The 23,542-nt window shown below is 56.4% G+C and overlaps 1 protein-coding gene across 1 annotated transcript in view; it reads right to left on the bottom strand.

The window, feature by feature from the left end:
* Positions 1-700: 700 nt before the first annotated feature.
* KDM2A (lysine demethylase 2A) overlaps positions 701-23,542 on the bottom strand; it is a 52,518-nt gene continuing 29,676 nt past the window's right edge. Inside the window, exons 10-22 of the mRNA XM_074918556.1 lie at positions 22,587-22,740; positions 20,686-20,801; positions 19,047-19,173; positions 17,187-17,611; positions 10,393-10,476; positions 8,064-8,330; positions 7,141-7,272; positions 6,970-7,059; positions 5,423-6,135; positions 4,254-4,417; positions 3,781-3,939; positions 3,387-3,602; positions 701-3,253 (exon numbers count right to left, since the gene is read on the bottom strand). Of these exons, the coding sequence (XP_074774657.1) occupies positions 3,072-3,253; positions 3,387-3,602; positions 3,781-3,939; positions 4,254-4,417; positions 5,423-6,135; positions 6,970-7,059; positions 7,141-7,272; positions 8,064-8,330; positions 10,393-10,476; positions 17,187-17,611; positions 19,047-19,173; positions 20,686-20,801; positions 22,587-22,740 (2,829 nt within the window). The 3' untranslated portion in view covers positions 701-3,071. The remainder of the gene's footprint in view (positions 3,254-3,386; positions 3,603-3,780; positions 3,940-4,253; positions 4,418-5,422; positions 6,136-6,969; positions 7,060-7,140; positions 7,273-8,063; positions 8,331-10,392; positions 10,477-17,186; positions 17,612-19,046; positions 19,174-20,685; positions 20,802-22,586; positions 22,741-23,542) is intronic.

The following is a 23,542-nucleotide window of genomic DNA, read 5'->3' as shown; positions in this document are numbered from 1 at the left end:
ACAGCTGCCACCACCCCCCAGGAGACCACAGGGACAGCTGCCACCGCTCCCCAGGAGGTGACGGGGACACGGGGACAGCTGCCACCGCCACCCTGGGGGGGCTCAGGCCTGCGCCCCCACGCATGCGACTGCGCCCCAAACTTCCTCTCTGGTGATGTGGGGCTTCGGAGCAAAAGGGGGGGGGCACAGGAGGTCCCTGGGGCCCCCCAGCCCCGGGCTTGGCCCCTCCACTTCCCTCGCAGACAAACAACGGGCAGAGCCCGGACGCAGGGTTTTGTTTTTCTTGAAATTTTTTATTCCAAAAATCCACCCCCAAGAAACAAAATATTTCCCTTCAGAGGCTGGTATCTTCCCTCCCCCCACATCATCTCTCTCATCCCTGTGGTAATATGTTATGAGCAAAGATCCTCTCTAAAACCAGTATCGGAGAATGCTTAGAAAAAGGAAAACCAAACCAAACCAAACCAAAAAATTAAAAATGAAACGAAAAAAAAAATAAATTGCCAACTAGCTCCCCTCCCTCTGCCCCCAGACAAGAAACCCCCAACCCAAACCATACCGACTGAGAGAGCGTAAGACTTGGTTTGCTTTTACCCTTAATGCTTACATTTAATTTTAAAGCACAAACATCAGAGATGGACTCTAAATCGCCAACAAAAAAATATATATTTACAATATTTCTCCGGGGGGGGGGGGGGGGGGGGGGGGTATGGGGGGGCGGGGCAGGGGTAAAGGCGGGGGGAATTGAAACAAAACAAAAACACAACCAAATCCTTAAACAATAGTGATTTTTCTTGCAGGAGTTGTCTTTAGGGAGCAGTCTGGGTTGCTTTTAAATCACTAAGTGATTTTATATATATAATTCTCTCTTTTTTTTTTTTTTTTTTTTTTTTTTTTTTTGTCCTTGTGGATTTTCATCCCCTGCCCATGGATGGGGGCCAGGGTGGCCGGTTGGGTGACGAGGGTCGAACGCCGGAGTCTCTGCGGCCGGGGAGGGGACACAGGATGGGACAGACAGACAGACAGCAGGGAGGACTCGCCGCCCCCCAGCTCGGCCACTTGCCCCCCTCCCGCCCCGAGGGATGGCCCACAGCCGAGGGAGCCCCCTTCCCACCCGATTCCGGCTAAAAGCTTTACCCCAGCATTTTTTTTTTCTTTTTTTTTTTTTTTTTCTCTTTTTTAAAATTTTCTTTCTCGTTGCAAAACTCAAAAAAAAAAAAAAAAAAAATCAATCCAAAGGAAAAAAAGAAAAGCTTTTGATTCTTCTGACGTCTTTCCCGGGAGCCACCGACAAGAGAGAGACTAAGGCAGGAGGCCTCCAGCGCCCGGCCGTGGGCAGGGGCCTGGCTCTCCGCTCTTCCTCTCACCCCGGGGGGGTGGTGGTGGTGGTGGTGGGGGGACAGTTTTCTGCTCCAAACCCTCCGGCTTCACTGTGGCCAACCTGCCCCTCGTCCCCAGGCTCTGCGGCCATCGTCCCCTCGCGTCCCGCCGGGCAGGCGGGGAGCAGAGGCTGCCAGCCCCGAGGCCGGGCAGAGGGCTCGCTCGGCGGCCTCTCTCCTCCCTTATTGCTTCTGAAGCAGCGGGGCGACGCGGGCTGCTCCCCCCCTGCCACCGGAGCACCCCCTTGGGCCCTCGCTGGGGCCGGGGACCGGTGGCACGGGGACACCCCGGTTTGTGCTATCTGGATGCGCTTGCCAAGGGGCTGGGGGGCGGGGGCTGGGCTGGGGAGAAGGGGGGGTCCTGACACCGGGGGAGAGGTGGGGAGTGTCCGGTCACAGGCAGGACAGGGAGGGAAATAAAATAGTGACCCAAAAGAAGATTCCAACCTTTTTTTTTTTTTGTTTTCTTCTCCTTTTTCTTTTTTTTCTATTTTTTTGCCTTGTTGGGGTTTTTTTTTGTTTGTTTTTTTGTGTTTTTTTTTTTTTTTTTTAAAGTGCAAAAAGCTCTCTGCTGCCCTAGAGAGAGGTTCTTTGGACCGACCATTCATTGCAAAGGAAAAAACGGCAGCTAAAAGGGGGTTGGGGATCGGGAAAAGGAGAGGACAATGGGGTGGGGCGTTCGTGCCAGTTCGGTCCCAGGCCACAGCGCCCTGGGCAGAGCGAGCAGCCTTCGCCCCTGTGGCCGCGGCGGCCCTAGAGTGCTTCACGATGCTGGGCGCCACACGGGGAGCTTGGGGGAGGAAGAGGAGGCAGCTCCTGTCCCCCCCCGTGCGCTCACTCACCCCTGGCTGATGCTTTCCGAGTCCTCCCTGAGCTCTGATGTACCTGTGGTTTCTCCCCTGCTCCCAACCGGCGCCCGGCCATCAACCTCCGCGCGGGGCTGCGGCGGGACAGACGATGCTGCTCCGGGAAAGCACCGGAGGGGGAAGCGCGTTTTCCCCCGCCTCACCTCCCCGGGCAGGGGGAAGAGTGGGCTGCAAAACCCCCGCCCCCAGCTCCTGGCCAACATGCCGGAAAAACCTGCGACACCCCGGCTGCAGGGCTCCTGCTCTTGACGCTGAAAGAGCTGCCCGGCTGCGCGCAAGTGGTGCGAGGAAGAGGGGGGGTGGATCACAGCCCCTGCAGCCGGACGAGGGGAACTGTAAGGGGACAAGCGACGAGCTGGTGGTGGCACAGAGGGGTATGTTTTGTTCCAGCTCTGCTCCCGCTTCCTTGGAGAGACCTTGACCCTCAAGCTTTGTGCTAATGGGGAAGTGACAAGTGTTTCAAGGCAAGGAGATGACGGGGAGGGGAAAAGCTGGGGGAAGAGGGTGCCCCAATTCTCTGCACAGAGACCTCTGTTACAACCTCCGCCTCGGGAGCAGCCAGCCTCCGGGCTGAGGCTCCCTGCCATTTGCCCGTTCCTCCTCTGGTACTGGCCAGCCTGGCGGGACATCTTCATCGGCAGAAGTCCCGGGGGAGGAGGAGGAGGGACGGTGGAGCGAGGCCAGCGGCGGCCCTGCCTGCCGAGTCAGGTGGGAGGCAGCGGCAGGACACAGAGGGCAAGGTGGGGATGTGGAGGAGTGGCTCTCCGAGAGGGGTGGGATGGGCTCTTTTTTTTTCCTTCTCCTCAGTCTGCCCCGGGGAGGGTCTCTAGCTGATTTTTTGGATCAGCTTCTCATCGGACAGGCAGTAGAGGCTGTTGATGGACAGGTCCGAGATGAAGTGCTCACAGGCTTTGCGGGTGATCTGTTTGCAACCTCGCAGGTCAATTAGAGTGATGTTGGAGATGCGGCGCAGGTACAGCAAGGCCTGGTCCGTCAGCTTATTGCAGCCTGGGAGGGGGAAAACGAGAGGAAGAGTGAGCTGTGACGCCTCCGAGAAGCCAGAGCTGAGCTCCCACGTCAAGCCAGGAGGAAGAAGCTTCTTTTCAATGGCAGCCAAGCCGCCCCGAGCAGCGTTACCCACCTGCCATGTTGAGCTCGGTGAGGGAGTTGCGTGTGGAAGAGCCCACGGCCGTGAGGAGGTTGACCGACTGGTCTGTAAGGTGGTTGCAGTGGCTGAGGTCGAGGCGGGAGAGCAGGGGCATATGGCGGATGATCAGCCGCAGCGTGGCGTCGGTGATGTCCAGGCCGGCGAGCCGGAAATCGATCATGTTGCGGAGTTTGCTGCGATTGTCCTGACCTGTAAAAAAAGGGAGGGGAGAAGCTGAGGGCAGACTATCTGCCCGATGGAGCTGGGGGCATGTGGGATCCAGCATCGCCTCCTCGCTCTGGGCCCAGCATGTCACCATCCTCCAGCTCCTCACAACCCACCGGGACCCTCCTCAATCACCACTGCCCCAGCCTGGGCAACAGCTTACTGGGTTTGTCTGTTGGAGGGGTGAGTAAGTCCCGGATCTGGGGGTCCTTGATTCCCACTGCCCACCGAAGATCGAGGGTCCTGAGAAGGGGGCAGCTGGAGGTACTGAGAGCACAGACCGCAGACCAGGAACAGCCCGCTAAGATGAGGTCTTTCAGGCCTGCCAGGAAAAGGGAGAGAAGTAACAAGTCAGACGGGCTCGGTCAGCTTCGAGGCGTCCCAGATCTCAACCCTCCTTTCTCCAGGCACATGAGGAAGTAGCTCCTCTCCCTGCCTGGGGTGGGACGGGGAGCTGGGCTCTCTGAAGGAGAGGTTAACCACATTGCTATCGGCGGCTCGCATCCAGGCACCCCAGAGTTTTCCAGCTGGTGGATATCAGGGTGCAGAGCCCGTCTCTTGCTGTGGTCCAACCACCAAGAAGCCTCGGAGCAGGGTGGTGGCAGATGTAGGGACCCCTCCCCAGCCCACGCTCACCTGGCAGCCTGTTGACAAGCCACGTAAGCTGTTTTTTGGAGATATTGGTCCAGCTGAGGTCGAGGCTGACCGGCTGTCTTTTGATGATGCCGCTCAGCGCCTGGGGGGTGATGGACTTGCACCTACTCAAATCTATCTTTGTCCACAATCTCTTGTCACAGCACCTGGGGACGAGGACAAGGCTGAAAGTTGAGCCCCAAGAGCCCCCTGGGACAGAAGATGGCCGGTGGGTTCGGGGAAGAGCCTGGCCCTGGAGCAGCCCCAGCCACAGAACAAGGCTGTTCTGCCTGGTTTCCCCGGGTTTCCCTGAACACGTAGGGATGTTGCTGAGGGTGTCCGGACACCCAGGGATGCCCAGAACAGCCTCAGCAGGATTTTACTGCCACATAACAAGGCTTTGAGTCACAGCTGTCTGCCTGCTTGCCCCCTCCTGCGTGCTCCTCCAGCCAAGGGGAAAGATCTTCAGCATCCTCACTCCCAGCAGGCAAAACACTCAGCCTGGGGAGACCCAGGAAGCTCACGGTAGCTCAGCTGTGCCCTGACAACATCACACCAGTGGCAGGTGAGGGGACGCTCTCCTCCAGCCACCACCCCACCCCATTCCCACATCAGCCACCGACTGAAGTGGGCCACTCCTTTCCCGCTGCTCAGTGGTTAGAAACCTCCCAGTTTCCAGTCCCCGCCTGTTCCCAAGCCCTCCATCCACAGCTGTCCCGGTGCCAGCATTGTCTTCAGGCCTGCTGCCCCCCGAGGCGTTTCCAGCCAGCAAACCCAGTTTCCAGCCAGCAAACCCATCCAGCCTCAGCCTGCCGGGAGGACGGGAGGCAGGGAAGGACGAGGACCATGCAGGGCGGCGGGCGAGGCAACGGCATCAGCACCTCACAAGGACACGGGCGCTCAGGTGACGAGTGGTTTTGGCTTACGACAGCACTGCCTGCCACATCTCCCAGCAGAAGGGACAGGAGTAAGGCAGGAGGGGACAATAAAGACCAGCACATGTATGGCAAAGGCAGCAGCAGGCCACAGGGTCCAAGAGCAATGCTGCCTGGTGAGCGCCAGCTCTGGGGAGACCCCTTCCCCCCTTGGCACAAGGTTTGGCTTCGCCATGCCCGGTCCAGGCGGGTGTGTGTGTGTCCCTACTCCTCCCTGCCCCGTGTCCCCACACTCACCACTTGTACCAGGTCTTGCACACCCGCATGCACTCGCAGAGCTCCCTGCGAGTGAGGTAGCGGAAGACGGGCATCCACACGTCGCGCTGCATCCAGATCTCCTCGCCCTCCTGCGCCCGGCCCCCTCGGCCGTTGAGCCGGGCCGCCCCCCCCTCCTCCGCGTTCTCGTCGTCCTCCTCCTCTTCCTCCTCCTCCTCCTCGGCGGCTGCCTCCTCCTCCCCCCCACCCCGCAGGGGCATTCTGGTGGGTGTGTGGCGCATAACCACGCGGGGAGAGTGCTGCAGGTTGGCGGAGGAGGCGGTGATGGCTTGCAGCTTGGGGACGATAGAAGTGCCATGGACGTCTTTGGTGGGGCGCTGGAGCGTCACGGTGAGGTAGGAGCCGTGCAGCTTGGCCTTCTCCACCTCTGACAGCTCCTTCTTGCCGCTGGGGTTGTTCTCCTTCTCCCTCACCATGGTTCTCTCGGTGGCCTGGAGCCGCAGAAGTTGCCGTCGCTTGAAGCGCTCATCTCTGCTGGCGCTGTGGTGGTCGCTGGGGCCGGCTCCCGGGGACGAACGCGTCACCACGCCTCGCGGCGACGCCGGGTCGTGGATCAGCTGCAGCATGGGGGTGGGCGAGTTGGGGGGGGGGGTCAGGGGCTCCTCGCAACTCCGCAGGGGCCGCAGCACCTTGGCTTGGGCCGTGTCATCATCGCTCTCCTCTACCTTCCGCTTCTGCGGGCAAGCGGGGCAGTGGGTTAGCGGGGATGGATCCTAGGGAACACATCTGCCCCTCTGCTCTTCCCCAGGGCACCAGCACAGTGCTGGCAGGGCCTGCACCAGCAGCACTTGGCACCACCAGGAGCAGAGTCCACCTACACCAGCAACCAGTATTTTTCCTCCCCCCTTCATAAAAGGGGCATCCTCTGAGGTTGGGGGTGTCTTCTGTTTCGTGTTTAACAGTCCCCCACCTCTTGCAGTGGAAACTCTCAGGATCACAGACCAGCACAAGATACTGTGAGGACAAGGCGGGGCTTGTCACTCCTGCTTGAAGCGCTGGGGGACCCAAGAACCAGGCAGATGTGCACCCCGAGCACGCACATCACCCAGGATAAGGTGCTGCGGGGGGGCTGTTCCTCTCCTGGCTTGCCTTAGTTACCGTGCTTCCATCCACAGCAGCAGGCATGGTCCTACAGGTGAGGCAGCAGCTGGTGCCCTGGGCAGTGCCCGCTCGCTGCCTGGCCGAGGAACTCCCTGCCCCTGCCCCTGTGCTTCTGCAGGAGCCTGGCCTTGGCCTTGGCCTGCTGCCGGGCTGTCAGCTAATCCTACTGTGGGATCCCAGGACTGGGCTGCGGCAGGATGCTGCCAGACCCCCCCAAGCTGCACCCCCAGTGACCCTTCACTCTCACTACTCGCTGCCCAACTGGTCCCCTGGGGTGCACCAGTGCCCGCCTGCCCTCCAGCCGGCCCACGCAGCCTGGCCTGGTTGAAGACTGCCCATGCCTTAGCAGGATGCAGTGGGATGGAGGACACACGCCCTGCCCTGGCACAGCCCAGCTCGTCTCCTACCTGGCCCTTCTCTGTGTCGTCACCCTGGTAGCATTTAGGGCACTCCCAGCAGTTAGGGAGCTCATCGTTGAGCAGCCCTTCCCCATCCATCTGCAAAGAGAAGAGGGTGGTCAGCAGCAGTCCCTCCCTGCAGCCAAGTCCCCCCTCTGCCTTGGCGTTCGCACTGTTCACCTGCAGGCAGCCAGGGTGAACAATCTCATTGCAGATACAACACTCCATGAGCTTCTTCTCAAAGTCCTGCGAGTCCTCGTTCTGATCCACTTCCCCACAAAGTGCACACGTGACCGAGTGAGGCAGCCTGGGCTACAAAGGAAAGCAGGAGTGAAACCAGGGCAAGGTGGGACAGCCTTCCCCCTTGCCGTTTTCTATTCCCCACTGCCTGAACAATGGGGAAGGGGCCAACTATCCCCCAGGAATCAAGCTTAGTTATTGCTCTTGTCTTTCTGACCTTAACTGGCCAGAGTTGCTGCAAGGCTGCAGCAGACTTCTGAATAACAGAATCCCAGAATCATCAGGGTTGGAGAAGCCCTTGAAGATCCTCCAGTCCAACCATAAACCTCACCCTGACCCTTCTCAACTCCACCAGCGCTGGGTCAATGCAACTCTTCAACCCCTCCAGGGATGGGGACTCCCCCCCTGCCCTGGGCAGCCCATTCCAACGCCCAACAGCCCCTTCTGCACAGAAATCCTTCCTCAGAGCCAGCCTGACCCTGCCCTGGGCAGCTTGAGGCCATTCCCTCTGGGCCTGGCGCTTGTTCCTTGGTTCAAGAGACTCATCCCCCCTCTCTGCACCCTCCTTTCAGGGAGCTGTAGAGGGCCAGGAGGTCTCCCCTCAGCCTCCTCTTCTCCAGACTGAACCCCCCCAGTTCCCCCAGCCGCTCCCCAGCAGACCTGTGCTCCAGATCCTGCACCAGCTCCGTTGCCCTTCTCTGGACACGCTCGAGTCATTCAATGGCCTTTTTGGGGTGAGGGGCCCAAAACCAAACCCAGTCATCGAGGGGCGGCCTCACCAGTGCCGAGCACAGGGGTAAGATCCCTTCCCTGTCCCTGCCGGCCACGCTATTGCTGAGAAAAGGATCGGGCCACAGACTCACCGCTAAGCATTGCCGGAGGACACAGGACTGCTTCATGCGGCCAGGTCCGCCGAACTTCTTCATGTCCCTGCAATAGTGGCACATGCCACACTCGCCCTGCATGCAAGCCTTGCATTTTCGGCACCGCACCCGCCTCCGCCTGGCGCCTGACACAATGGGAGAGACCGTAGGCCTGACAGGTGTCGGGCGGGGGGTTGGCTTCATGGTGTGTGGCTTGGTGATGGGGATGGTGGGCAGGCGCACCCTCAGCCGGGCCTGGAGCTTTAGCTGGCAACAGAAATAGAGGGAAGTGGCATGAGATGAGCCAACAGCTGCATTCAGCTTGGGTCAGAAGTCTCAGAACCCCAGCTCCCTCGCTGCGACCTCAGATAACGTGCCAGAGAGCAGCCCCACTCCCTCACCTCTTGGCCTGTATTGACGCTGCCCCGGGCAGCTCTCCTTAAGCACACTCATTCAGCCTTTCCCACCCCACACCAAGAGCTCTCCCCTTCCTCCCACCCCTCATCAGGAGTCAGAAATGGGTCTGAAAAGGGCTGTTGAGTCCCAAAAGCATCATGGTGCTCCAACAACAGCCACTTTTTCCTTCTGAAGTATGGAATGACAAAATCCACCCAGGCAGCCAGAAAGCCCGTCCTCTCTCTGCACTGCCCAGGTCCCTCCGTCAGCTGTGCGAGGGCACAGGGCTCAGCTCTGACACAAGTGCTCTGGTTGCCCTCTCCCTCAAACTCGAGGTGCTCTGGGAACACCCAAGCACCCATTTACAATGCGGGTGGGACAGCACAGCTCTTCCAACAGACTCTGTCCCATCAGCCCTCACAGCAAACACTGCAGCACCCTTCCAGGATCGGCTCTCATGACGTGTGTACCATGGTGATGGGCTTGGCGAAGGGCAGGCACCCAAAAAAACCAGCCCAAGGTCAGGGTCAGGGATGTGCGAAGCATTTGAATGCTGCATCCACAAGTATGAAAGCTTCTTCTCCAAGAAAAGCTGCCCAAGATGCTTGTGCTGGTGAAGGACCAGGAAATCAGGCTGGATCCCCTTAGGCAGAGCAGGCAGGCAGAGACAAGCACCTCCAAAGGGCAACCTGAGAGGCTTGTTTGTCTCCAGACACCCAGACGGGGTGTTACCCACTCTTAGCAGCATGATGGGGTCCTGTTCTTCCCGCACGCCCACCCGTGATCCCATCTCCTGGCAGGAAGGAAGCCAGTGACCTACGGGAGCCAGGCTGGCAGGCCACGGGAAGGCAGCCTGCAGAGGGGAAGTCCGGCCGGCCAGCAGCAGGCTGCTCCTCGCCTCCATCTGCCCAGTGAGCTCAGCCTCGGCTGTAGCTCAGCTTTAGGCCCTGGATTATGCACACAGCTGGAGACAGAAGGGCAGAGGCACACTGAAAGGTCCCTTTTCTGAGAAGCTGGCTGCTATCTGCAGGTAAAGACCCCCAGGAGGGAGTTGCTTTTCTTTGAGGTTGCAAGAGCCAAGGCTACAGCATGGGCAGCATGCTGGCAGGGAACGTGGGGGGGCACATACACCTAGCAGTGAGGGGCGGCCTGCCCAGAGAACAGGCAGGGTTAACCCAATCAATCCCCACACCTCGCCCTTCATCTCTTGGGGAAGGGGCCAGCAAGATGTTCCCCTGACACACAGCATAACTCATATCACCCAGGACTCCCTTATCAAGCTGGAGAGCTGTTGGGAGAGCACCCTTTGGAATCCCAAAATCAACTGGGTTGGAAAAGCCCTTGAAGATCGTCCAGTTCAACCATAAACCTCATACTGACCATTCTTAACCCCACCAGATCCCTCAGCGCAGGGTCAACCCGACTCTTCAACCCCTCCAGGGATGGGGACTCCCCCCCTGCCCTGGGCAGCCCATTCCAACACCCAACAGCCCCTTCTGCACAGAAATCCTTCCTCAGAGCCAGCCTGACCCTGCCCTGGGCAGCTTGAGGCCATTCCCTCTTGTCCGGTCGCTTGTTCCTTGGTTCAAGAGACTCATCCACCATCTCTGCATCACTCCTTCCCCACCAGCACAGCTCCATCTCCCCTGAGCACAACCAAGGGGCTAGAGAACACGGAGCAGCTGGGGTTGATGCAATTACCACCTGCCAGCTGAGGGTAACTGGCACAGTGGGAGACCTCCACCACTGCCAGCAAACAGGTTTGCCTGCAGAGCTGTGGAGATAGTTGTGCCCCACGGCCTGCCTCTGCGCTGCTCCCCTCCTGCCTGCTGGCTTGGGCTCCCAACGCAGGTAGGGAAGTGGTGCCTGGTCACAGGTAATCAGCTCAACCACACGCAATACCCTCCCCAGTCCCCCTCCTCACAGCTCCTACCTTATCTCTCTTGGGCCACTGGACGATGGGGATGCCTGTAAGTGCCAGTTTGGGGTCGCTGTTCGCGTATTCTTCTAGCAGCAGCTAATGGAGAGAGAGAAGGGGAGAGAAAGAAAAAAAAAGCAAGAAAGACAAAAAGCACAGGTGTGAGCAGAGTGAAACTAGGCTCCCGCCAGCAAGGCAGGCTCCAACCAGATGCCAAGGCCAACAACGCTTCAAACAGGGCTGGGAAGAAGCCCTCCTCTACCCACACCCGCCAGCAACGATCCCTCCCCACGAGACAGACAAGCTCTGTCGAGTCGATCTGCACGAGTGCTTTCATCAACTGCATTTCAGCCCCGAGGCCCCGTGCTGTGCAGCAGTAGGGGAAGAGGGCCAAGCTTTTGCAATCTGGGGGGATTTATGGGGGAGGATTCACGAGGGTCACCCCCCCAGCATGCGCCCCTCAGGCACAGGGTAGCTGGAGGGTGCAGCAGCGTCAGGACGCGGTGCCCCAGCAACCCCTCTGTAGCCTGGTACAAGCTGCGGGGTAGCCAAGAGCTGCTCCCCCGCATTGCCTCGGGGTTTGGCTTTGACTTTGACATAAGAGATCCCTCAGCACCAACCGGACGGCACACAGCCCTACGGCACGATAAGCACCCTCTCGCTCTGGGTGGATGCGAGCTCCCTGCGCTCACCCTGGCGCCACTTCAGCCGCTCTCGCTCCCCTCCATCGCAGCCCCCTCCCCACAACCATTCCCCACCAAATTTACCCGTTGCAAAAGGTGCTTTATTTACTTGGCGTTGCCATGGCTACGCCGGCAGGAGTCTCCTGCCGGCATCCCCACGCGTGCAGTGCTTCCTGCTGCCGGGCAGGACTAGGGCAGGGGGCTGGCCAGTGTCCCCCGTGGGGCTGCCCACTCCCCGGGGTGCGTGCCCCGGCTTTCCGGTGCTCTCCCGCCCTTCTCGGGTGGCTGCGGGCGGCAGGAAACCGCGGCCTCCCCTTCGCTCCACGGTGCTGCCTACACTTCCCACCTCCCCGCCAGCCCTCCCCAAGCGCACGCTGAAAGGAAAGGTCAGGGGCTGGGGGCTCACACACACACACACGCATATATTTTTATATATACGTGTGGGCAGGGAACAGCAGCCTCCCTCTGCTTGGGGCACCGTAGGGGGTGGTGGTGGCTCCGGCACGCTTCCAGCTGGGGAGATGGACAAGGGGCTTTTGAGGGGGGCACCCAGGTCCTGTGGCTGCATCTGGCTCAGCGCCGGGGTAGGCGACAGCCCCCTCGTCCTCTCTGACCCCTCACGCTATGACTGGGGGTAGGATGACACACAAGGCGAAGGGGACCCTGCGAGCACACCACATGCTTCCCCCGGCCGGCAAAAAGTCGGCACCGGCGAGCGCACCCCAAGGAAAGGGAGGGGAGAGGTGAGCCCAAGCACCAGCCAGAGACCCCCTCCAGGGAAGCAGGGGTCCCCCCGCCGTCCCCTCCCACCCTGGCTGGGTCGAGAGCGTCCCCGCGTCCCCTCCCCGTCCCACGAGCATTGCCAGCTGCCTGACCTTGCGCTGCTGGAGCTGCCGAGACTCTGGGGTGAAGTTTGCCGAGCCCTCTTTGTTTCGGTGCCCGCACTGGGAGGGCTGGGGGCCCCCCCCCCCTCTCCCCGGACACCTCCAGGGGTTGGGCTCAGTCTGAGCGGACTCGAACTGGACCCCTGGTCTTCGGGGCCATGGCTGGGGGAGCGGTTGCGCTCCCCACCCCGAGCACCCCCGGCTCCTCCCCGGCTCCGACAACCGCGTGTTCCTCCTGCCGAGCCCTTGGGCAGCAGCAGCAGCTTCCTGAGCCTGAAACAATGCTGCTGCGTCACCCACATGCGGTTCCCAGCAATGCTTTGCAACGGGAAGATGGCAGAAGAGAAAAAGCGAGCGAACGAGCAGAGAGGGCAGAGCCGTTCTGCTGCAGAGCCGGGAGGGGCCCGGACGGGCGGCTGGCGCCGTACGGATTGGCGCAGGGGCCCGGGCGGCGCGGCCCATCTTCCTCCCTCCCTCCGCCACCGCAACTGGAGATGCCGGGGCCAGGCTCCCCAAAGCCGGCGTGAGCACGGCAGCGAGCCTTTACCCTCGCTCCGCCAGTCCCGCTCATGCCCAGCCTCCCCCAGTGCCTTTCTTTTGTCTTTGCTGAGGTGGTTTTTGGGGTTTTGAGTGGAAGCTGAACGCACCCGGATTTTAGGAGACACCACCCTCTGCACGCGCACCCTCCCGACCTGGATGGACAAAGCTGCCCAGACAAACATCCCGTCAGCCAAGTTTGGGAGCAGTTGTAGTCCCAAAGCCACCAGTGACCTAACCACTAGAGGGGGATAAACCCGTGCTGGGCAAAGCAAGGTCTCCCCAACCAGCCCCAGCTCCCCCCAAACCCCCCACCCAGCTCCAGACCACTGTAATTAAAATGGAGGAAACTCCTGAAATAAAGCAAACTCCCCAAAGCAGCACCAGAGAACAGCGACTACTCCCACTCCTGATGCAGCCACAGCATCTGTTGGCAAACTCAGCTTTTGTCTCTCTTGCCCCTGGAGAGCCCAGGAAGCTACCGGGCCACAATGATCAAACACCTGGGTCCAGACTGTCACCACCTAAACCACCACCAACACCCTCAGGCCCCCCTGCATATCTCACTGGGGACACCCAGCCCTGCAGCGTGGTTTGGCTTGGCACGGAGGATGTGCGAGGTGGCTCCTCCGTCACGTTGTCAAGGTCAAGCACATCAAATGGCCTGTGGAGGTGACGCCTGGTCAGGCAGGATGGCAGAGAGGTTTCTGGCCTGATGTGCTCCAGGCTGTGGCACTCGCATCTGGGCAGCAACCATGGATGCTGCACTGCTGGCACACGCACGGGGAGGGTCCCGCAGGCAAGAGCGTGGCCAAGTGCTGCCGTCCCACCAAGGGCGGACTCAAGGGTGCCCAACTCACCCTGAACTTCCTCACCCATCCCGGGTGGAAGCAGCACCCACTCCCCACCAAGTCCTCTCTGTGTCCCCACTGTCCTGCAGCAAATGGGGGACTGTGCACCCTCCCCCCATGGCCACAGAGAGGGAGCAGAGTGCCCTGAGACCACTCGCTCCTCCCAAAGGTGCTCATCAGCGATTTTACATCCCCTGGGCTTCAGCAAGCTGACATGTTTGCTGCTTCTCTTAGATGTGAGCACCTGGAGAAACAGTCTTGGGAAAACAGATTCCAGCTGGCAGATTTACTGGGGCAGGGAAAGGAGAGGACGAGGCACAGGGAATGTTTCAGGCAGATGCGACCCACAGGCGGGGTAGACCACGCAGATGAGAAGAGTAATGCATCTGCAGAGGAGCGAGAGGGTGTCTCTGGTCACGGGGAGACCCAGCACAACACAGAGCCAGGTACGTGGGCAATGCCAGACCAAAGGCTTTGAGATGAGGTCTTGGAGACAGGATCTGCACTTTTAGGAGAGGTTTTTCTTGCTTCTGCAACGTTTGGCACTTTAACACCTCCAGGCAGAGCCCGAATATGACCTGTTTGTGGCAGTTGCTGAGGCTGCAGGGCTTGGTGGCACTGCAGCAAGTGAAGGGTTCGCATGCGGGCTCGGCTCCCCACGAGTCAGCCAACAGCAGGTCTGACAGCAATAACGCCAGAACCTCACGGACCATCCTGCTCCTCTGAAGCCTGAACGAGGGAAATGAGCACACCGCAAGAGGGGTAGAAGCAATGGACAGAAGCAGTCAAAAAACAGTGGGACCTCTCAGAAGATTCCTCTTTGTCAATGACCTTTTCAACAACCCCTGTCCAGATCCACAGAGGCATCACCAAACCCATGGAGATTCTTCTGCAAGACATCAGTGCTACGGTAGCCTTTCTGATTTCTGTGGGCCCTCCCATTTAAGTCACTGCAGAGCAGCTCTCAGTCACCAGTTCAGAAGGCAGCGATGTGGTGTCACCAGGAGCTTTCCAAGGGAGACAGGCAAAGCTAGAAAGGCTAAGGAGAGAAAGAGGTGGCAACATGCTCTTCCTATTCAAGATGCCTGATGCAGCTCTTTTATAGAGTCTCAGCAGACAGACAATCCTGCCGTGGAGCTGGAAGCACGTCTTTGTCACATCCAAAGTGTCACGTCCCACCATGTGACAGCTCCAGGCTCAGCTTATGACAGGATACAGAAGCATATTTCTTCACGTAACCCAACATATGGGCATCCTGAAGTCACAATCACCACACAAGAGGCTGTGGGAAAAGGCAGAATTTTCCTGATCTGTACCCGGGGATACTGGTTAGCATAGGGTGGCTGGAAGCATGGTAGGATGTTTGATCTGGTAGTGCCAGGTCACTACCTGCCTGTCTAGGCTCTCTTGATGAGAAAACACCATGTTCTGATCCTGGGTAGCAGACAGACCAAATAAACATGCAGGCCACAGCCACGAAAACCTTCCACAACGCAGCATCTGCCTACCTGGACACAGCTACGTAGCGATGGCAGCAAAGTTGGTGAGCACCGAAAACACAATGATTTTGTGCTTCTCCAGAGCAGGTCTTTTCCAACAGTCCTGTTGGCCAGAACCCAGGTCTGTTAATGACCTCACCTGGTGACGTAAGGGTAAGAGTACCTGCTGCAAATCGATGGCCCCAGAGTCAGGCTAAGACGCTGTGGAGGATGTACTGCTTTCGGTTTAGCTCAAGTCACAAAAAAGGGATTAGGCTGTAGTTCTCCACTACTGCATAAAGAGAAACAGGTGAACAGAAAGGATCCAGGTCTGGGGTGCAGCACAAGGGATCCCCCACATGGATCACACCTCTGAGAGCTGTGAGGGAAGGTGGGAGCATCAGAACAAGATCAGATAAGGGAAGGGCTGTGCTTACACACAGCCAGGGTGGGACTGTGTTGTGGGAGTCAGCTACGGTTGTGCAAGAACACAAAAGCTATTAGAGGAGGGAGTTACACTGAAGCTTACAAAGAAAACATGACTGAAATAGGATCTGTATCCCACATCATGAGTTACAGATGCAGAGATGGCTGCTTCACACCTCTAGCTTGGTAACAACTTGTCTTTGCCTTAGAAAAAAAAAGAAAGTGTTCTCCATACAAGCTGTTGATATTGAAAAATTAGACCTCCACTTATCAGGCTTTTCAGTAACCAGACCAATTAAAAGATTCAGCTAGAAATGTCTTACCCCTTTTCAGGTTTTATAAGCCAACCTACACTTGCCAGTTCCACCACTTTTAAGGAAAACATGAGTTTTGAGAGCAGAGGTTTGCTGTGGTTTGACAAACTTGCCCTGTTTTCTCCAGCCACTGCAGTCTGATGACTAAGGATCTTCATGCCTTGAGCATGCCCTGTAGCACAGGCTTTACCTGGGAGGCTACTAGTCCTGAGGGACAGAGTCCTGCAGCTCTGAACCTCACTTCTGAACCTCAGAGGACAGCCAGCTTTAAGGAGCACAGTCCTTCAGGGAAGCTGTTTGCTCTGATCAGACTGCAGGGACTTTCACCCACAGCTCATCCGTGAGGTACAACCAGACACAGGGGCTGGTGGGTTACATCAAAACCACAGGCACACACACATCCATCAGCTCCAGAACATAACAAGCCCTTTGAACAGGTATCAAAACCCAGCTGAACACTGACAACCTTGAATGTTCTGCCTTCAAAACACCCACCACACCCCCTTCCTTAGTCCAAGGCCAAAACACTGTGCTCAGAGCCTGAGCCTCTCCAGAGCAAGGTAAGATCTGTGGTACGGCTGAGGCCACCCCACTGTAGCGGCTCAGAAACACACACGCGGCTTACTTGAAGGCCATGGCATGCACAATGCACTTGAAAAAGTCACAGGAAAACAGAATTGCAGCCACTTAACAGCACCCACTCCCACACCTCCTTCAAGCCAAGCACCTCCAGAGGTCGACTTGCAAACGACAGCCCACCCTGGGACCCCAGAGCTGCACCTGCTGCTCCAAATGCAGCGGAGCACTGGATTTACCAACAAAAATCAGGAGACAGCGCTTGGAAAAGAAACACAACAGCAAAGATGAGGATATACCCATGGCTGTGTCTGGATGTTGGCTTCAGTAGAGGCAAGCAGCTGAACAGATCACCATCAGCCAGGAAGGAAGAAGTTGACTGTGGTTTTAGGGACTAAAACAGACTTCTAGGGAATAGAGTGAGGCTGACATCCTCACTTTAGTGCTGAAAGGGCTAAAACACCAAAGCTCATAGAATCAGCACAGCAGGTCTGGCAGATACAGCTCAGGGTATGAAGCAGGGCAGGGGAAAAAAACCCAAACAACAAGCCACAAAACAACCCCCACACTTGTATAACCTAAGCTCACATCCTATGCAAACAACCCAAAGAAACAAGGCCAAATCCACCTGGGGCAAGGGAAGGGCTCCAACTGTCACAGTGTCCGCCAGCCCAAGGAGTCCCCAGCCAGAACTGGAAATTAACTGTGTCGCAAATGAGTGCTCTTGCACTGACACCCACAAGGGACCCAGACAGGGCCCAGAGGGTCCCCAGGTGAGTCTCAGTCACACTGGCTGGGAGCAGTTACTGCTCCTGCTAGCCCTGTCACAAAATCCAAGCCAGACCTGTCCCACAGCATCAGCTGGCATAGCATCAGCCTCATGCAGAGGAAGAAGAGGACACCAAGCCTGCAGACACATTGCCCCCTTGCCCCAGGACATGGGTAAGGTCAGGGTCAAGCAGTTATCCCGTGAGGAAATGCCTTTCTACCTCCAATAGCGCAAAAAGCAGGTGAAGCCCCGAGGAACGGCAGGGCCTGTGGCTCCCTGATGCCTACGTACCTTGACGTCAGCGATGAGGGCATCCTCATCCTCAATGCCAGTGGGAACACACTTCTTGTGCAGAGGGAGCGACTCCAGTTTGTCCACGAGGCAGCGCAGCCCCTCCAGTTCAAACTGGGTCAGGTGCACCTTCCTGTTCTTGCGCGGGCTGCCACCGTTGGGGTCCCAGGCCTGGCCGTTTTGGGAGCCGCGGCTGGAGTCGGAAGAGTCTATAGACGGGGTCTTCTTCAGACCCGGCAGGCTGCTCCGGCAGCTCCTGCCCAGTTCATCATAGTCCACATTGGCACCATTGGCTACGGGGCTGGTGAGAACGGACCGTCTTGTGACTGGTCGCCTGGGTTCCTTCCCTGCTGCATCCTCCTCTTCCTCCTCCTCCTCCTCCTCCTCTTCCATGTTTACTGAGTCTGAGGAGCTCAGCTCCATATCTGCCACGATGGAGAAAGAGTGAGAGAAGAGCACGGTGGGCAGACAATCACTCACAGGAGGCATTCAGCTTCTAGAGAAATCCCCCCAGTTACAGAGATGCTGGAGCAACGTACGGGGACACGGCAAGAGGAAAGGATGGGGCATGCAGCAGCTGGAAAAGAACAGCTAAAATCTTTTCCCATTCCTGGCTTGTTTTGTGGGAAGGCAAAGCACAGAACATGGGAAAACCTCCCAGAGGAGGAGACAGCAGTGTGCTAGACAATTTCATACAATCCTAGAACGGTTTTGGTTGGAAGGGACCTTTAAAGATCATCTCGTCCAAACCCCCTGCCTTAGGCAGGGGCATCTTTCCCTAGATGAGGTTGCTCAGAGCTCCACCCAACCTGACTTTGCTTTGGAGGGCTTGGGATCTCCAGCCATCTGGTCCTGGGAGTGACTTGGGACCCTGAACCTGCCTTCATGATGGGAAAAAGAGGATGTGGATACTCTAGATGACCGTGAGGTCTCTGAGCCTGATTGTGTGTGATAAAGCACCCTTCTCTGACAGTAAAAGGGAAGGGGGCTCTCCTGCTCCCTTCCTTTCAGCAGTCTGCACTGGTTCCCACTTCATGCTACTCAGCAGTAGAAGAAAGGAGATGAAGGTGCTGGAAGCCTCCAGGCAGGAGGACAGAGCCAGCCTTTCCCAAACCACATGCTGAGGGAGATCTTGAGAGGGCCCCTGGCACAGAAACTGAAAGCCCCAAAGAGGTCATGGCTGTGAGGAGAGGTGCCCAGGAGTCAGCATGTACAGCCTTTTCAGGGAGTGGGGACAGATTTGCTTCCAGGACCTTGAACTGGAGGCTATCCTCACACTGAAGAAGGCTCTCTGAGAAATTATCTCTTGAACCACTGCTCAGGCCCCACTTGCCTTGGCTGTAAGGCAGCCAAACATTCCTTTTGAGAGACTCCCTGCACTCCCTGGCACATTTAAACTGCGTGCAGGAAGGCCCTCATCAGCAAGAAAGCGTTCCTGCCCTGCAGCCCACGGCACAGCAGTATCTACAGCAACTTTCCTCCACCTCTTCTGTTAAAAGCTTTGCATGTACCAGCAAGGCCAGGAACTCATGTACTGGTTTTGCAGCTACAAGGAACCTTGGCCTGTCACAAAGGCAAAGGAGGAAGCAGAAGTCTGGCTAGTTTTGACTTCCAGCACCTCCTTTGGCCAGTCTGCAATGCTCTCTGCCTGCTCAGTACAGCAAAGCATGAATAGGGAGGAAATACCCAAAGAAACCAACTTGTGAAATTGAGGAAGTGATGGTCCTGAATTCTTCCCATGCAGCCCCCCTGCCCGCCACACAGCTGAACCAGACAGTACCCCAGAAGAAGGGTGCAAGAAACCACTTTGATATGGGAGAGGGAGAAATAAAAGCTGGACAGTCAGTTTAGGGGGCTTACCCATACTGAGAGATTCCTTCTGGAAGTCCTTGGTCAGATGTGAGCGGCTGGTGATGCAGTAGACATAGCGCTCCAGCACATACCAACACATCTCGTAATAGAAGGGATAACGAAACTTATTTGGGACCTGCAAAAGAGGCAAGGGGAAGGGGATCTGCTCAGGCCTCCTTCACCACTGCACTGCACGGAGATAGTAGCTCTTATTCCTGATGCCTCAAACCAGACGGATCCCCTCCCGAGAGACAGGAAACGCATGTACATGTATAACAGCATCATTCATGCTTCTGGCAGCCTGATGTAATTCTCGATGCAGAAGGATATTATCACCAGGCAGAGCAGAGACCAGGCACTACTCACTTGCAAGCCATTAACATTTCATTTTTCTTTTGGCTCTTCCCACCCCAGACCTCCTTCTCATTAGAAGAAAATAGTGGCAGATGCCACAAAAGCTTTCAGTTGAAGCTAATGGCTCAAGCCCTTTTCCTGAGCCCCAGCACAGCATCCAGTGTTTGTATGGGGGGAGGAAAAGGTTGGGTCTATTAAGAAAGGTGTTACCAGCTCAGCTATTTAGCAGAAAGCTGTTGGGGCTCTGTCAACTCACACACAGGCAGATGTCCCTGACCCTGCTGCCTTCCAGAGGCTACACTGACCAGGATGGAGCAGGCACACGCTCCGTTGTTCTATGTATGTCTCGGCTGCTCTGGATGATGGTCTGACAGCTGGGTGCTAAACTCCAGGACCCACTGCAGCACCCTGCTTTGGAGAGGCCAACAGACTGGTCATCACAGCCCAGGCATGTCCTGAGGCCTCTCTGCAGGTGCTGAGTGCTGCAGGCCCCACATCTCCACAAGGAGCAAGTGAGAACACCTGCTCGCCAACACCATTCTCTGCTCAAGACCTGAGGCAGTCTTTTGTTTTAGTCATCTCAGACCACATCACAGAATCATCTGGGCTGAAAAAGCCCTTGAAGATCCTCCTGTCCGACCATGAACCTCACACTGACCCTCAGTGCTGGGTCAACCCGACTCTTCAACCCCTCCAGGGGTGGGGACTCCCCCCCTGCCCTGGGCAGCCCATTCCAACGCCCAACAGCCCCTTCTGCACAGAAATCCTTCCTCAGAGCCAGCCTGACCCTGCCCTGGGCAGCTTGAGGCCATTCCCTCTTGTCCTGGCGCTTGTTCCTTGGTTCAAGAGACTCATCCCCCCTCTCTGCACCCTCCTGTCAGGGAGCTGTAGGGGGCGATGAAGTCTCCCCTCAGCCTCCTCTTCTCTAGAATATCTAAGATCAACACCCAGCAGCAGAAGGCAGCTGGGTAAGGGAAGAGGCAACACACTGGATGCGCTCCCATGGACAGGCTGGTGCCTTCCTCAGGCAGCTGGGGGAGCTCCCCGTCACACTCACAGCAAGGTTTCCAGACCCCTCGGGAACCCAGTGTGACCGCACGAAGGATGAAGGGAGGTAACAGGGCTTTGTGCACACTGCAGGCTGTCGCTCTGCCCAAATCCCTGCCTGTACATTTAACAGGCTGGGACATCTCACTTAGATAGACAGAGCTGGAGCAATCTCTGAGGGGGAGGCTTGCCTTGCCTCTCGGCTGCGCCCTCCCCACGCCCTCCCAGCTCTCCCGCAGGGCCTTACCCGCGTGCGGTCTTCGATGCTGTAGATCCGGAGCTGCATAGGGATGTTGAAGCTGTGTAAGAAGTTGCCTCCAAAAACCAGTGTGTCCATGGGCGTGTACACAGCATGGATCCAACCTAGGAGAGAAAGCAGAGTTTGAAGAATCCTTCTGAGCGACTAGGTGAGGCCAAGGTCTCACCAGTGAGAGTCCTTACTAACTGAATTCCAATCTCTCACAAAATGTTCTCTTTAGGGCAGCAAATATGCACAACCTTGATGCTGCTCAGTTAAGTCCAGCCTGAGAGTTGCACCCTTAACCTGCATCCAGGTTAACTGTAAACACACAGATGAGCTACTGACCCCCCATCACATCAGCCAGCCCCAGCAGCAGCAGGGGGCTACGACAGGACCCCAGCTCTTCGAGGAGGGCAGACACTGCTGCGTTACAGCCACTGTGTCACTACTGAATTACTCAATACCCAGCTCGACCCATTTAAGAGCTAGAGACAGACTTGTACTTAGGCACTTCAATACACCTGTGGATCTGGCCTCGCATTATCCCATGGTGGCACATGTGCCAATATCCACCCCCTGTCCGTAGCTTTTTGTCATCCCGGTGTCTCTGGAAAGTTGCTTCCTAATTGCGTTAGGCCTAAGAACACCAGCAACAAGGAAAACAATCTTCCAAAGTCAGTTCAACAATTAAAATACCCTCAAAGTAACTCAAGTTCCAGCTCTCTTATCTCCAAGGCTAAGCAATCCAGCCAAGGCCAACATTTTGGGAGTTCCACTGTGGGTTTCAGGCAAGGCCACTCAATTCAAAAGAAGTGTCAGCTGTGATAACAGGACTCAAATGAGTAACTCGTGCAATCCCTGGTGTTTTCTGTAGCTTACAGCAGGACTAAGAACAACACAGCTTATTTCCGCACTGCTGTTGGAGATGAAACAGCAGGTTACAGCGACCTTTGACATCTGAGACAGTCTTATGGACACAATTTTTATCAACAGTTTTATCAGAAGCCTTCAAAGAGGTCCAATAACCCTTCTGCTCACAAGGGAGTATTCCCTAGCGCAAGCACAACATTTTACAGACACCCCAGATCTCCGTCACAGGTTCTAAAAGGCTGTGAGCCAGTCCTTGCAAACAACCAACTTGAGCTGCTTTTTCACCTGCCTCCTCTCTTCTGCCTTTACTGTTTTCTAGCACAGCACTGTACTAACTGTGCATGCAAGACATCACTGATGCCCTCCAATTATTCTGCTGGCTAAACCAAGTCAGGCTAAAGATTTCTCTTAACTCTTGAGAGCGTTCTCACTCTGAACCTCAAATCTCCTTGCTCAAGCCCTCTGCAAAGGGTGAACTTCTCTATGTTACTGCTTCCCAGCTCCCTACTGGGTTTCAGCGTTTTCCAATGTCTAGCTACACACTTTCCAGTTCTCCTACTTCCAGTACATGCAGACTGCTCAGCTCTCTTTCCTTGTGTCCAGAGCAGTCACCTTGTTCCTTAAACTCACACATTGACTCCCTCCTTGCTCACAATTTGAATATAACTCCACAGAGATTTCACAAGAGACCCAGGAAGCTGAGGAGCTGTTCTTGGGCCAGCCTCTGTCCTCAACATGTACTGCTCCGCATGTCAACACAACAGGCTCTGGGAAAGCCTCCTTTAATAACTGATCTAGTGTGAGGTGAGCCAGCCACAGCTTTCTTGTCACTTGGGCTGAATCCACAGTGCCATGACAGGCATGTTTTGGGAGCTGGCAAGCAAGAGGATGGAGCCACACCACGTCTCTCTCTCCCCATTACTCCTGAGGAAGGAAACTAGAACCTGCCTGTTCTGATTTTGCTCGTGTTCCAGGAGTTTCACTCTCTTGCCACAACCCGGGGAAAAGCCAGGATGTGCCTGCCCACCCTGTGGTACCTGAGGGGATGACAAACGTGTAGCCCTGCTTGAGCTCAATGCGCTGGCACTCTGACACTCTGTCTCCAAGAAAAATGTCTCCCTGCTTCCCTGAGAGAAGCCAGTTTTCATAGAGCTCCAGGTTCTGGGGTGTAGGAGGGATCAGCCAGAAGATCTGCAAATAAAAACAACACGTGTATGTAAGTCATCACATAATTAACAACTACTGTGTAACCCTTCTTTCTTCCAAACCTGCCTCACTCCCTCTTCAGACATCTAAATCTTTTCCTCTCCCCACTCACATAGGGTGGAAATCTGCAGAAATTCCCAGTAAAGTGACCTAAGAGGCTGTCCCATTTAGGAGTGCAAACTGCTGAGAGAGGTCTTTCCCAACCTGGTGCACTGAGCACCACAGGTTGACTGAGCTTGGGATGTTTTGTAAATGTATTATTTACACAAGCATTAAGAGCTATAGAGCCCAAAGACACCAGAATATTAGAGACCAAGGAGATACTTACCTGCATGTTTCTGCCATGTTAGTAAGAGCTACAACTGAACTAGGGAGTTACACCCGCCTGGCTCCATGCAATACAGGTGGCAAGTTGGTATCTATCCCCAAGGAGGCTCTTCAGAGACTGTCAGCTCCTCCTCTGGGGGAAGGCACTGGAGCCACAAGCCACCAGAATCGCTTGGAATGTCTGGCTGGTACAGCTCCTTTGCAAGGAAAGGTAGGGAAAAGCCCAGATTCTTCAGGTGGAGCAGAGTTTGCTGTGTTCCCTGAACTTAGTCTAAGTCAGTAGAGAAAGATGGGATGGAATAATTGCTCAGGACTTGTCCTAAAGAAGTGACAAGAGGTTTGTTCCCCCCAGAGATCTGCCTTCACTGGCTGTGGAGGGAGCCCTTTAGCTGGACAGTTCCTTTGCAGCAGTTACAAGCAAAGGGCTCCCTAAGTCTAAGGCTGTCCGAGGCACTCAGAT

The sequence above is a fragment of the Athene noctua genome, chromosome 14 (assembly GCF_965140245.1).
Source record: "Athene noctua chromosome 14, bAthNoc1.hap1.1, whole genome shotgun sequence".
Classification (NCBI taxonomy): Eukaryota; Metazoa; Chordata; class Aves; order Strigiformes; family Strigidae; genus Athene; species Athene noctua.
This window is presented reverse-complemented; position numbering and strand designations above follow the sequence as displayed.